This window comes from Scyliorhinus torazame, chromosome 1 (genome assembly GCF_047496885.1).
Source record: "Scyliorhinus torazame isolate Kashiwa2021f chromosome 1, sScyTor2.1, whole genome shotgun sequence".
NCBI classification, from domain to species: Eukaryota; Metazoa; Chordata; class Chondrichthyes; order Carcharhiniformes; family Scyliorhinidae; genus Scyliorhinus; species Scyliorhinus torazame.
Genome location: NC_092707.1, coordinates 167058839 through 167073865, shown reverse-complemented (window position 1 = coordinate 167073865; position 15027 = coordinate 167058839). Strand labels below are relative to the sequence as shown.

The 15027-nt window shown below is 44.0% G+C and overlaps 1 protein-coding gene across 6 annotated transcripts in view; it reads left to right on the top strand.

Annotated features, from left to right (window-relative positions):
- srrm1 (serine/arginine repetitive matrix 1) overlaps positions 1-2004 on the top strand; it is an 83135-nt gene extending 81131 nt beyond the window's left edge. For all 6 annotated transcript variants that reach the window (XM_072501116.1, XM_072501114.1, XM_072501113.1 and 3 more), the window contains one exon: positions 639-2004. In XM_072501116.1, coding sequence (XP_072357217.1) covers positions 639-740 — 102 coding nt within the window. In that variant the 3' untranslated portion in view covers positions 741-2004. The remainder of the gene's footprint in view (positions 1-638) is intronic.
- Positions 2005-15027: the final 13023 nt, after the last annotated feature.

Genomic DNA, 15027 nt, shown 5'->3' with positions numbered 1-15027 from the left:
TTGCTCATTTCAAGCTATATTGCTCGACTAATTTCTGTTACTATCATGGTATGGTGACTAGGTTGATTCAGGCTTTCAAAATACATTTTGCCAGGTGGGAGAGAAGCAGATTGAGGCCTTTGTGATACAAGCTGTTGCTGGCTACCATGGCAACTTAGATCATTGTAAATATGAAAGGGAAGGTGTGTCACTTGAGTGGTCCGCACTCTACACTTTGCAGATTGCTGCATGTCCGCGCGCATGTAAAGTTTAGAGTGATCATTACTTGTACCACTTGTATGTTATGAAGTTCAAAAATAATTTGGGAGCCAGATGTACATTTAATGCACTTCCTTCATGGAGATGGGGGTACTTTAGGTAAAAGTGTTGCTTTGTAATGATATAACCATTATTTAGATTGTAATAAAGCATATTCTTTACTATCCAAATGTTATAACGCAGAAGTAGTCAAATTAATTTGAGCAATATAAAATGTGCTGCTCAAATAAATTTGGCTCCTTCTGACATGCAAAATTTGGATGTCTGGCATCCTGATTCTTTTCAGTTAAACCGCTGAGCACTTGGTGCTGGAGTTTTTCTGTTAAAAATGACATTATAACATAGTTCTACATGAGTTTCATCTGATCAATTTATTATAGGAGTCAGAAAGTGAAGAAGAAAACCTAGATGATCTAGAAAAACATCTCCGAGAAAAGGCTCTACGGTCAATGCGAAAGGCTCAAGCTTCACCACCATCATGAAGGAGAGTACTGAATAAACCTAACTGAAGGAGCTGATTGGATTAGGCACAAGGGCTTTGTACATTTTTAATTGGCTGCTATAGTAATGCCAGTATATTAAGATGGCTGCCATGCCACTCATGAACATTGACACTGCCTCTTACTTATACCAGAAATGATTTTTCATAAAGGCAAATCATAATGTTTTATTACAAATTAAAACAAAATTCCTACACGGCTTTCATTTTCACAACTCCATCTCATTTAAATGCAATAATATTTTGAAAGCCATTGGTCCTGATGGTTTGATGGTTGGTTTTAATCCAAGCTGTATTTTGCTTAACCTCATCTACCATGATTGAGTGAGATTCATCCATTCATATCTGACCTTGAGATACAGCTCTGTGGCACAGAGATGTTTCATTTTCTCCATCAACTCCGCCAACTTAACATCGTGGTTTCTGCCAGCTGGTTATGGAACAGACTGATAGAGATCTTGGGGTAGTCTGTGATCCAGAATGTCCCGACTCCTTTTGAAATTGTCTGCTTGAAGATGGGAAAACCTTTGTGGGAAACTAATTTTGATAAAATCAGATTTATATGGAATAAGTTAAGTGAATTTCGAGTAAATCAGTTTTCAAATGCAGCCATAAGCTATGTTGGATTTGCACTGAATTGACTGAATTTATGCCGTTTGTGATGGAACATTTAATGTGTTGGTACCTTTTTCTTTCCGTTTGCAGTTTTTGTCTTGGCTGTCATTATGTAATGGTATTTTGTGACATTGTTTATGTAACTGTACAAATCCTTTGTGTTTAATCCACTGATATGACCTGTAGTGTAGTTTCTGCAGAGTTTTGAGTTTTATTTGAGCCGTTTGATTGTCCACAACATTCTTTATAAAGAGCTTCAGGTGAAAATGCGCTGTATCTAGAACACTGGAAGTCTCTTTTTTTTTAAGAAAATGAAACTTGTTATAGGAAGGGGATGGTACTACCAGGATCTGAAGGATTTTAAGATTCTCTGGTTGACAGTAGCTTTGGATTGTATTTTGCTTTGTGTAACAGGCTGGCTTCACCCAAACTGTTAATGTCTTCTACTGTTACGGTTGTTCTGGGAGTAAAAACTTGTTTAGATGCTGTTCTTTTGTGGGAGCTTAACAAAATCTGTAATGAATATTTTGAATTTATCATCTTTTGACTTAAAAGGGTTTTTTTTACAAACGTTGAATTATAAAGCTGTAAAAAGCTGAGGTAATAAATGGAAATTAAATTTCTAAATTCAATTTCTTCCCTTTGGGCTCTTTTTTTCACCCCCACAGGAAGTAGTTGTAGTTTTTATTAATGGGGTGTCTGCCCATATCTTTGGTAAACTATAAATATTGTTTCAGCAAAGAATATGAAAACTGAATATAAAAGCAGTATTCTTTATTTAAAGAGCAATTTAAACATTTTTGTACAGCAGTTTGAGAAATATGTTAGCATGTACCTTTTTCAATTAAAGAAGAAAATGGAACAGAAATTTGAAATGCAATGATAAGTTGTTAAAATGAATTAGTTACCAACAATATTGTACTTTGTTACTTATGTACCAAAGGGCTTTGGGTGTAGATGTTTACACTACAGAGCCAAGCAAAACCAGGGCACCAGAAGAAGTCTCATTTGCTGCAAGAGAAAATATAATTATATTAAACTGATACTTATTCCCGAATCAGGGTGATTTTTCAATGGTTCTTGGTGCAGTGTTCTAAAATAGGTGAATTACTGTTGTATTGGAAACTTAATTTAAAGTACATGAGGTTATATTGTTTTTTTTTGTGGTACTGGGGATTAAATCCATGTTTCGTATTGAGGGACATTTGATTTTGTGATGTGTTCCTGCACCTTTTTGTAGAACTAGAACTTACTTTCAATCCACGAGTACAAAAATATGTTTCTTCTGCCCAGTTAGATGAATGAGCTCAGGTTATCAAAAGTTAATTACAATCACGTCAAAGGGAGAAAATATTAAAATTATTACTTCCTAGGATAAATTTATCAAGAGAAGCAATTTGAGGTAGTTGTTTGGTTATACTAAAGGCACCATATAAATTCATGTTATAGACCAAAAGTAATAGGGACAAAGTAAATGGAATATGCTACTTTTATTAATAAGGATAAGTATGGATGTTCAGATAATCCAACAAATTAAACAAACGCTCTTCATTTATCCTCATAACAGTGTGACTGGGGATATTGTGGGACCCTCACCCTTTACTTTGTTTTTGCAATAATTGTGTGATCATTCCAAGTTACTGATCCATGAGAATCTTTAGTAATTGGCAGCACTTCCACTGAAGGAAAACGTTTAAATTGCCTGTGATCAGTTATTTGTGTTCAATGATTTTGTAGCATAATCCTTTTAAATTAGCTTTTAAACTTCTAATCCTGTTTGCAGTCTTGATGGTCACGTCGTCTGATTTCTATATGCCTTCTCAGTACTGCCTGATTATCAGCAACTAAATTTCGGTTTTATATTCTACACAGATCCTGCCTAGATATTTCACCAAGTTAAGGTGTATTTCTCCACTCCATAATGTGCAATATATCATTAATTCCAAAATTTGCGAGGCATCTTAGGACCCTAAAGGGCGGGTGGAGTGGACCAGTTAAATACTGTCTCATGCAAAGTTCAGTTTCAGCCACATAATACACAAGCACTCCGATAAGAAAGAACAAACTTATGTTTATATGGCAGTTGTCGCATCTTCAGGGCAATCCAAAGTGCTTCAGAGCTAGCAAAGTACTTCTGATGTCTCATTTTTGTTGTACAGCTAATTAGTGTACTGAGGTCCCACAAAAAATAAATAAGATAATCCTGATTTAGCATTGTTGGTCAAGGAAGAAATGTATGCCACAATTCCCTGCTACTCTTCCACTGTCGAGATTTTAAAAAATATCCACTTGAACAGACGGACAAGACACACTAGCTTGACATGTAATCTGACAAACAGCACCTTTGACAACATATTTGTCCTATGGTATTGCACTGAAGCATGATGTGCTCAACTTTTGGAGCAGGACTTGAACCAATCATGTCAGATTCAGAGGAAAGCATGTAACTGGAGCCATGGTTAATTTAAGATTTGGATGACAACCAATGCTCTGAAACACAACGGAGCAATGGAAAAAATGGGCCGAGAAGAAATTGTGTTGTCGTAAAAGTCTGCACTATTCGTCTTTCTCAAAGGTATGCTGACCACAGTACATAAAATTCATATAGATTTGGAAGGCCATTTGCAGATTCGGTAGTTGCTGTGTTGCACAACTCCAATCATCCACAGTGTGGCCACTTACCACTTTAATAATTATCCATCCCACTCTGACCTGTGCCCTCAGCCTCCTACTCCGTTCCAATTCATCCCAACCCTGATCAGAAACTCATCTACTGGGGATCTTGCATTCTTTCTGGCTGTATATTTGTGTTTAACAACTTTAGATTTTAACCACCACTCCCATTTTCTCTCCATAGTGCAGGCACTGGTAATAGAGGACAGCTGCATCAGAGCTAGTGGGAATGGAGGCGGTGTGGGATAGTCGGGTAATCACACTCGTGGGCTCTGCCTGCCTTCTAACAAATTCCTGGACCAAGGGAGTGGCCTTGCTGACTTGCCCTCCCCTTATAATCTATTTGCACCTCTGGTCTAATGTTCCTGTAAGGCTGCTTAGCCTTAGGTACTGGACAGATCTTGTTCTGGGCAGCACGGTAGCACTGTTGCTTCACAGCTCCAGGGTCTCAGTTTCGATTCCCGGATTGGGTCACTGCGGAATCTGCACGTTCTCCCCGTGTCTGCATGGGTTTCCCCCGGGTTCTCCGATTTCCTCCAACAAGCCCCGAAAGACATGCTGCAAGGTGAATTGGGCATTCTGAATTCTCCGTCTGTGTACCGAACAGGTGCCGGAATGTGTCGACTTGGGGCTTTTCACAGTAACTTAATTGCAGTGATAATATAAGCCAACTTGCGACAATAAAGATTAGTATGGATCGTAGTGCATGGCTGCACTATACTCCTGCCATCCATCCCATCACAGACCTTCCCTTTTGTTTCCCTGCTTGCTCTACTTTCTCAAAATCTGCTGGTCTCCAACAGGGTGGCATGGTAGCACACTGGTTAGCACTCACAGTGCCATGTATCCGGGTGCAATTTTGGCCTTGAGCAACTGTCTCTGGAGTTTGTACATTCTCCCCATGTCTGCGTGGGTTTTCTCCCACAGTCCAAAAATGTGCAGTTTAGGTGGTTTGGCCATGTTAAATTGCCCCTCTGTATCCAAAAGGTTAGGTTATTAGGTTACAGGAATAGGATGGGCGTATGGGCCGAGGCAGGTTGCTCTTCCAAAGGTTCGGTGCAGACTCGATGGGTGGAATGTAGGGATAAAATCAATGATACAGCATGAGGCCACTGGGCTTCTCCCTGTTCTCTAACCCTGGGGTACGGTATTGAATTACTCCTACTCTCCAACAACCTTCTCCATATAATCCTGCTTATTCTTCCCACCAAAACGCATCGCTTTACACTTCACTGTTAATTTTCAGTTGCCATGTGTCCGATCATTTCACATTGTCTGTCCTGAAGTCTTGCTATCCTCTCCACTACATTTGAATTTTGTGGCAACTGCAGACTTTGAAATTATGCTGTGTTATACCCAAGATGAGGTCATTATCTCTTATAAAGTGCAGTAGCGCTTATGTTTGATGCCTGGAGAACATTTCCCTCCAGTCTGATAAGCACCACTACTGCTTGCCCCTTTGCTAATTTTGTATCTACACTGCCACTTTCCATTTTATCTCATGGATTAATTCCTTTACACGCCTATTTGTGATGGTACTTTACATTTTTCAAATCCACACACACACTGCTACCTCAGCAACCCACTTTGTAGGTGTCTGGATTCTCTGCCTGAGTTGGTGATGGAGGCAGAGACCCTGAACTCTTTTCAAAAAAACCTGGACCTGCACCTTAAATGCTGTAAGCTACAGGCCTATGGACTGGGTGCAGGAAAGTTGGGTTAGAAAGGGCACCTGTATGTCCTCGGGCTCGCATGAACAAGATGGGGCGAATGGACTCCTGTGCTGTGACTTTTCTATATTATTTCATCAAGCTCAGTTGACTGGACAGCAGGTTTGTGATGCAGAGCAAGGCCAACAGCCCAGGTTCAATCCCCGTTCTGGCTGAGGTTGTTCATGAACTGCCGGTTTAACATGCAGCTTCAGTTGGCAGTTAGGAAGGCAAATTAAATGTTAGCATTCATTTCGCGAGGGCTCGAATAAAAGAGCAGGGATGTACTGATGAGGTTACATACAGTTTGGTCGGACACCATTTGGAATATTGTGAGCAGCTTTGGCCCCATATCTAAGGAAGAATGTGCTGGCCTTGGAGGGAGTCCAGAGGAGGTTCACAAGAATGATGCTGGGAATAAAGGACTTGTCATATGAGGAGCGGTTGAGGGCTCTGGGTCTGTACTCGGCTTAGAAGCTCTCGGGGATCTCATTGAAACTTACAAAATACTGAGAGGCCTAGATAGAGTGGACATGGATAAAATGTTTCCACTAGTACGAGAGACTAGAACCCCAGGGCACAGCTTTAGACTGAAGGGACGATCCTTTAAAACTGAGATGAGAAATTTCTTCAGCCATGTGGTGGTGAATCTGTGGAACTCATTGCCACAGATAGTTGTGAAGGCAATGTCACAGTGTCTTTAAGAGAAATAGAAGGTGTTACGAGGAGAATGGGATGAGAAACATAGCCAGGATCAAATGGTGAGCAGACTCAAAGGGCCAAATGACCGAATTATTCTATATCTTGTGGTCTTTTCAATCTTGCCCTTCGCCTGAGGTGTGATCCTCAGGTTAAGTCCCCAGTCAGCTTTTCCCCCTCAAAGGGGAAAGCAGCTGATGGTCATCTGTGACTATTGTGACTTTACTTCAAAGAGCATAAATCAAGCTTGTTAAACATGATTTGCCTCCAAATCTGTTAATATTCATTCATTAGTCCATAACTTTCGACTGCAAATTAACTTGGCCCCAGATTATAGTGTCTCAAAGTTTCCCCATCACTGCTGTTAGGCTGACTGGTCTGTCATTGAATGGATCTTACATTTGAATGGATCTAACGTGATTGAATGGATCTAACCTTTACAGATGCACTATAGAAAGCATCCTATCTGGCTGCATCACAGCCTCGTATGGCAATTGCTCACTCTAAGACCGCAAGAAACTTCAGAGAGTCATGAACACAGCCCAGTCCATCACACAAACCTGCATTCCATCCATTGACTCCATCTACACTCCCGCTACGTGGGGAAAGTGGGCAGCATAATCAAAGACCCCTCCCACCCGGCTTACTCACTCTTCCAACTTCTTCCATCAGGCAGGAGATACAAAAGTCTGAGAACACGCACGAACAGACTCAAAAACAGCTTCTTCCCCACTGTTACCAGACTCCTAAATGACCCTCTTATGGACTGACCTCATCAACACTACACCCCTGTATGCTTCACCCGATGCCAGTGTTATCTTGTTACATTGTGGTACCTTGTGTTGCCCTATTATGTATTTTATTTTCATGTACTTGATCTGTTGAGCTGCTCGCAGAAAAATACTTTTCACTGTACCTTGGTACACGTGACAATCAAATCCAATCCATTTGCATCCTCCAATCCTCTTGACACCTCTATATATAAGGATTGGAAGATTGTGACAAGAACATCTGCATTTCTACTCTAAGTCCCCATAGTAATCAAGGATGCATCTCTTCTGAACTGGGTGATAAAGTGCTGACTGTCTTATGGGTATCCAATTTCTCTCACCTCCTTTACTGTAACATTGGCATCATCCTCTTGTTTACTGGAGACAGACAAAAAGTACTCGCGCTATGCATTCTGACTCCACAAAGTTACATTTTTGGTCCCTGTTCAATTCCTTTCACTACTGTACCTTCAATGTTTACAAAAGACAGATTATTTTTCTTAACCATTAATGTATTCTCAACCTTTGTACCCTTCATTTCTTTTTTTAAGATCTCCCTGTATTTTATGTATTTGGCTTGGTTTTCTACTGAGTTATGTTTGCCATAAGCCTTTTCCAGTTTCATTTTAATATCCCCGTTTCGTTATAAAAGGAGGTCCAGCTTTGAATGAAAGATTGTTGTTTGCTCTGCTTCCAAGCCATCACGTTTCAAAATCTTGCATTGTTCACTTCCAATTTTCCCTACCAATTTTTGATTCCAATCCATGTCCCATAAGTTAGACCAGTTAAGTATTTTCACACTGAATAAACTTTCCATAAATGTTCTAAACCCAATGATGTGATTATTGTTCCCCAAATGTTCCAATGAAATATGACACTTGCCCCACGTGTCATTCTACAGAACAAGATCCATTATTGCTTCCTTGTTGGGCTGGGAACATTGATCAAGAAAGTTCTCATTTCAGGAACTCTACCCCCACTCCTCCTCCTTGCATTGTTACTATAACATCCTAAATTAAGGATAATTTAAGTCCCATTATTGCTACTCTGATTCTTGAAACTTAAAAACTGCAAGTCAAAATTCAGAAATTGTATTAGATCATACGAATATGGCTCCATAATTTGAACCCACCAGCTTGCTGCTGTTGTAGCCAGTTTGGAGTTCTAATGCCCTGTCTTGTTGCCTGAGCAAGAAGCAGTGCAACTTAGCCAATGACAGTCGTTGTAATTCAATTGCCAGTTACCCCTCAGAGTCAAATAAAGGCATATTTGTTCTAAAGTTATTCAGCCTCCTGAACATGGGTTTAAATTTCACCAGTCTTATGTTTCAAAAATAGGATGAGAATACTTTGTGCTGGTGACAGGAAAGGAACTTGTTTGATTGAATTAATAAATATATATATTAAATTGATCGTTCTCGGGACTTCTAGTACCGGGGATGTGCTGACTTGTCGCACATCAAGTGGCTCCCCCCCTTCCCCATAAAACAACAAAATAGGCATTTTGACTGAATTTAGCCTGCAAAATTGGACTGAAAAATCCCATCACCCTCAACAATAACACGTCAAAAAAGCAGCAGCTCGAGAGGCCACACGGACACAAGGAATTGCGGCAAAGGACAGGAGCGGCGAGCTAGCAGGTCGGGAGACGAGTGGGGAGGAAGGGTCTCCAGCCACCCCCAAGAGGGAGAGAGCGTTGACCTGGAAAATAAGCCGCTCCCCCTGCCCCATTCCACTTTGTAGGGTCCGTAAACAAAGTCAAACCCCAAAGTGCAGGGGCTCGTCCACATGCTGTACATACAGTTGGTGATCATGTTGGGTGGCCCCTGGACAACGGCAAATCCTGGAGCGCAGGGGCCTGACCTCATGGTGAGAACGGTGACCACAGCCATTTTGGATGGCCACCTAACAAACGGAAACCCCCGAGTGCAGGGGCACATCCACAAGGTATGTATGGTTGATCCTGTAGGAGGAAGGTGACAACCCCCCCCCCCAATGAGAATAGTCACCTGCAACATCAGGGGACTTAATGGCCTAGTGAAAAGATCCAGAGTCTTCGCCCGTATGAAAGCTGACATAGTCTTCCTCCAAGAGACACACTTGAGGGAGAATGTTCGACTGTGAGTAAGGAAGGGCTGGTTGCGACAGACCTACCATTCCTGCTGTGGGACTAGGGGGAGGGGGTAACCATACTGATAAATAAGAGAACAGAAGAAAAGGCCTTTTGACAGTCATGGGGAAGTACCTCACTGAGATACCAGAACGGTTTGGGTTAGGGACAGGGTTTACCTCATGGGTGAAACTCCTTTACAATGCCCCCAAGGCGGGTGTACGGACCAACGTCACTAGCTCTGGCTACTTCCAACTGAAGAGGTGCAAGGCAGAAATGCCCTCTGACCCCTTGTTTGCTCTGATGATTGAGCCACTGGCGATTGCCCTGAGAGTGGCGAGAGGCTGGAAAGGAATCTGAAGAGGAAGCAGAAAGCGCAGTCTCGCTCTATGCCGATGTCCTGCTCCTCTACATCTTGGACCCGCAAAGCAGCATAAAATAAATCATGAAGCTCCTGGAAGACTTCGGAGCCTTCCGGGGCTATAAACATTTAAATAATTAAATTTAGAGTCCCCAATTTTTTTTTCAATTTAGCGTGACCAATCCACCTACTCTGCACATCTTTGGGTTGTGGGGGGTGAGACCCATGCAGACATGTGGAGAGAATGCAAATTCCACATGGACAGTGACCCGGGGCTGGGATCGAACATGGGTCTTCAGGACCATGAGGCAGAAGTGCTAACCGTTGCACCCCCTCGGGCTACAAACTTAACTGGGCAAAATCGAAATATTCCTGCTGAATACGAAAGGGGGAGGGGCAGAGCTGGCAGGTTTAACATTTAAACTAGCCCAAAGCAAATTCTGCTACCTGGGGATCCAGATTGCCCATGACTCGACACGGATCCACAAGTGGAACCTGATCAGTCTGGTGGAGGAAGTAAAAGGATCTACTGAGATGGGATGCACTCCCGCTTTCCCTGGCGGGGATGGTGCAGACGATCAGATGAACGTACTGCCCAGGTTCCTCTTGTTCAAACCCTACCAATCTACATCTCCAAGGCCTTTTTCCGTTCAATAGATAAGATGATTATAGCAACCAAGAATCCCCAATGTAGTATTACAAAGAAGAAGAAACATGGGAGGGCCTAGTCCCCCCCCGAACTTACAACACTACCACTGGGCAGCCATGGCGGAAAGAGTGAGGGGATGGGTGAGGCTGGAGGAGTCCTCCAGTACAGGAATGACCCTCCAGGCCCTCACCACAGCAGCGATCCCATCCCCACCAGCAAAACACTCAAGCCCAGTGGTAGCTACATTGAGAACTTGGAACCAGATGAGGCAGCATTTCGGTCTAACCGAAATGCCCATCATGTCCCCCATCTGCAACAACCATAAGTTTGCACCAGCCAAGCTCGATGCCACCTTTAAGAGGTAGAGACAGGACTGGGGATGGTAACTGATGGTTATGGATTTTTACATGGAAGACAGACTAGCAACCTTAGAGAAACAGACTGAGAGACTGGAACTACCAAACAGAAGTGAACTCTTGACATCTGCAGGTCAAAATCTTTCTCCGCAAGGAGACGACCGCATACCCATGAGCCCCGTGAAGCCCAATGCTAGAGGAGTTACTGGACGCGGACAGTCTGGGGAAGGGAAACGGGACCTGAATGGACGACTTTTAGAAAGGACGTACTCTCCACTGGACATGGCGTGGAAAAGGTTGGAGAAAGAACTAGGAACGGAAATAGGGTGGGGACTCTGGAGTGATACCCTGCAGGGCCAACTCCACCACATGCGCAAAGTGATGCACAGAGCACACCTGACAAGAACCCAAATGAGCAGGTTCTAGGGGCTTTTCACAGTAACTTCATTTGAAGCCTACTTGTGACACTAAGCGATTTTCATTTCATTTCTTCCCGGGGATGGAGGACAAATGTGAATGGTGCCAGGAAGGCCTGGCCAACCATGCCCACATGTTCTGGGCATGCCCCAGAATCGTTGAGTTCTGGATGGCCTTCTTCGAGGCAATGTCCAAGGTGGTGAGGGTGGAGCCATGCACAAGCATGGCAGTCTTCGGGGTACATATGGGGAAGAGGGACGATGCCCTGGCTTTTCCTTCCCTAATCACATGCTGGAGAATCCTGCTCGCATGGCGATCAACAGCACCACCCACAGCTGCAGACTGCAGTCTGGCTGGCAGAACTATTGGAATTTCTGCACCTGGAGAAGATCAAGTTCATCATCTGAGGGTCAGAGGATGGCTTCCACAAAGCGTGGAGGCCATTGACCAACTTGTTCCAGGACCTGTTTTAAGCCGACAGCCAACAGAGTGGGGGTGGGAGACGCACAGGACCACAGGGAGCAGACAGGAAATGGGGTGGAGGCTAGGGGAAAAGGAGGAGGAGGCTGGAAAACGCTGATAGAGAGGCCAGGGAGCCGAGAACAAGGAACCCCCAGGGAAATGCCGAAAACAGGATAGGGAGTGCGGGGCGGGGGAGAGGCCAAATGACAAAGGGGAGGGCACCGCCCACAGGTAACGAGCAGATACCTGCCCATTGTACAGTGAGGGACTCGTGAAATATCGACTGAAGGGAGAAGGGGGGATCGGCACCGCGGAAAATGACCTTTACATTGTAACCGAATGCATAGTGTATAAATATAAAAACTTCAATGAAAATATTTTTTTTTAAATTGAATGTTTTAGAAATTTCCTTTCTTCCCCACAGGCAGAAATGTGAAATTATGAACCGTTTCTAAACAAAGATAAACAAAGAGGAATGTTGCCACACACCTGTTCCCAACCCAGTAGTTACTGCATCAGTGACTAAGTTTGTGAGAGTGATACTGCTCGACATACATTTTGTCAGTTTCTCTCTATTCCTCAGCGGAAACAGCTGGTTTCTTCTGCACCCCCCCCCCTCCAATTGTTGTAACTAAGTTTAGAAACTCAAGAGTGGCAATAACTTTAATATCTCTAGTTTGTGCTACACCTGACTCTAAGCACTGGGGTATGGCCGGACATGGCTCCCTCTCAAACTCTTTACCCATCGGTCTGGCGGATCTCCACGGATCTACTCCCCCCATTTGCTCCATGAATCCCTTAAGCACCTTGGCCGCTGCCAGCCTTCTCCCGGTCCTGGATCTGGACCGGTCCAGCCCTGGGTCAAGCACTGTGTTGAAGTCCCCCCCCATTAACAAGTTTCCCACCTCCAGGTCCGGGATACGTCCCAGCATTCGCTTCATGAATCCCGCGTCACCCCAATTCGGGGCATATACGTTCACCAGCACAACCGCCTCACCCTGCAATCTGCCACTCACCATCACATACCTGCCCCCACTATCCACCACTATGAACAAAGAACAAAGAAATGTACAGCACAGGAACAGGCCCTTTGGCCCTCCAAGCCCGTGCCGACCATGCTGCCCGACTAAACTACAATCTTCTACACTTCCTGGGTCCGTATCCCTCTATTCCCATCCTATTCATGTATTTGTCAAGATGCCCCTTAAATGTCACTATCGTCCCTGCTTCCACCACCTCCTCCGGTAGCGAGTTCCAGGCACCCACTACCCTCTCCGTAAAAAACTTGCCTCGTACATCTACTCTAAACCTTGCCCCTCTCACCTTAAACCTATGCCCCATAGTAATTGACCCCTCTACCCTGGGGAAAAGCCTCTGACTATCCACTCTGTCTATGCCCCTCATAATTTTGTATACCTCTATCAGGTCTCCCCTCAACCTCCTTCGTTCCAGTGAGAACAAACCGAGTTTATTCAACCGCTCCTCATAGCTAATGCCCTCCATACCAGGCAACATTCTGGTAAATTTCTTCTGCACCCTCTCTAAAGCCTCCACATCCTTCTGGTAGTGTGGCGACCAGAATTGAACACTATACTCCAAGTGTGGCCTAACTAAGGTTCTATACAGCTGCAACATGACTTGCCAATTCTTATACTCAATGCCCCGGCCAATGAAGGCAAGCATGCCGTATGCCTTCTTGACTACCTTCTCCACCTGTGTTGCCCCTTTCAATGACCTGTGGACCTGTACTCCTAGATCTCTTTGACTTTCAATACTCTTGAGGGTTCTACCATTCACTGTATATTCCCTACCTGCATTAGACCTTCCAAAATGCATTACCTCACATTTGTCCGGATTAAACTCCATCTGCCATCTCTCCGCCCAAGTCTCCAAACAATCTAAATCCTGCTGTATCCTCCGACAGTCCTCATCGCTATCCGCAATTCCACCAACCTTTGTGTCGTCTGCAAACTTACTAATCAGACCAGTTACATTTTCCTCCAAATCATTTATATATACTACAAACAGCAAAGGTCCCAGCACTGATCCCTGTGGAACACCACTGGTCACAGCCCTCCAATTAGAAAAGCATCCTTCCATTGCTACTCTCTGCCTTCTATGGCCTAGCCAGTTCTGTATCCACCTTGCCAGCTCACCCCTGATCCCGTGTGACTTCACCTTTTGTACTAGTCTACCATGAGGGACCTTGTCAAAGGCCTTACTGAAGTCCATATAGACAACATCCACTGCCCTCATCTTAGTGACCTCGAAAAACTCTATCAAGTTAGTGAGACACGACCTTCCCTTCACAAAACCGTGCTGCCTTTCACTAATACGTCCATTTGCTTCCAAATGGGAGTAGATCCTGTCTCGAAGAATTCTCTCCAGTACTTTCCCTACCACTGAAGTAAGGCTCACCGGCCTGTAGTTCCCGGGATTATCCTTGCTACCCTTCTTAAACAGAGGAACAACATTGGCTATTCTCCAGTCCTCCGGGACATCCCCTGAAGACAGCGAGGATCCAAAGATTTCTGTCAAGGCCTCAGCAATTTCCTCTCCAGCCTCCTTCAGTATTCTGGGGTAGATCCCATCAGGCCCTGGGGACTTATCTACCTTAATATTTTTTAAGACACCCAACACCTCGTCTTTTTGGATCTCAATGTGACCCAGGCTATCTACACACCCTTCTCCAGACTCAACATCTACCAATTTCTTCTCTTTGGTGAATACTGATGCAAAGTATTCATTTAGTACCTCGCCCATTTCCTCTGGCTCCACACATAGATTCCCTTGCCTATCCTTTAGTGGGCCAACCCTTTCCCTGGCTACCCTCTTGCTTTTTATGTACGTGTAAAAAGCCTTGGGATTTTCCTTAACCCTATTTGCCAATGACTTTTCGTGACCCCTTCTAGCCCTCCTGACTCCTTGCTTAAGTTCCTTCCTACTTTCCTTATATTCCACACAGGCTTCGTCTGTTCCCAGCCTTTTAGCCCTGACAAAATGCCTCCTTTTTCTTTTTGACGAGGCCTACAATATCTCTCGTCATCCAAGGTTCCCGAAAATTGCCGTATTTATCCTTCTTCCTCACAGGAACATGCCGGTCCTGAATTCCTTTCAACTGCCACTTGAAAGCCTCCCACATGTCAGATGTTGATTTGCCCTCAAACATCCGCCCCCAATCTATGTTCTTCAGTTCCCGCCTAATATTGTTATAATTAGCCTTCCCCCAATTTAGCACATTCATCCTAGGACCACTCTTATCCTTGTCCACCAGTACTTTAAAACTTACTGAATTGTGGTCACTGTTACCAAAATGCTCCCCTACTGAAACATCTACCACCTGGCCGGGCTCACTCCCCAATACCAGGTCCAGTACCGCCCCTTCCCTAGTTGGACTGTCTACATATTGTTTTAAGAAGCCCTCCTGGATGCTCCTTACAAACTCCGCCC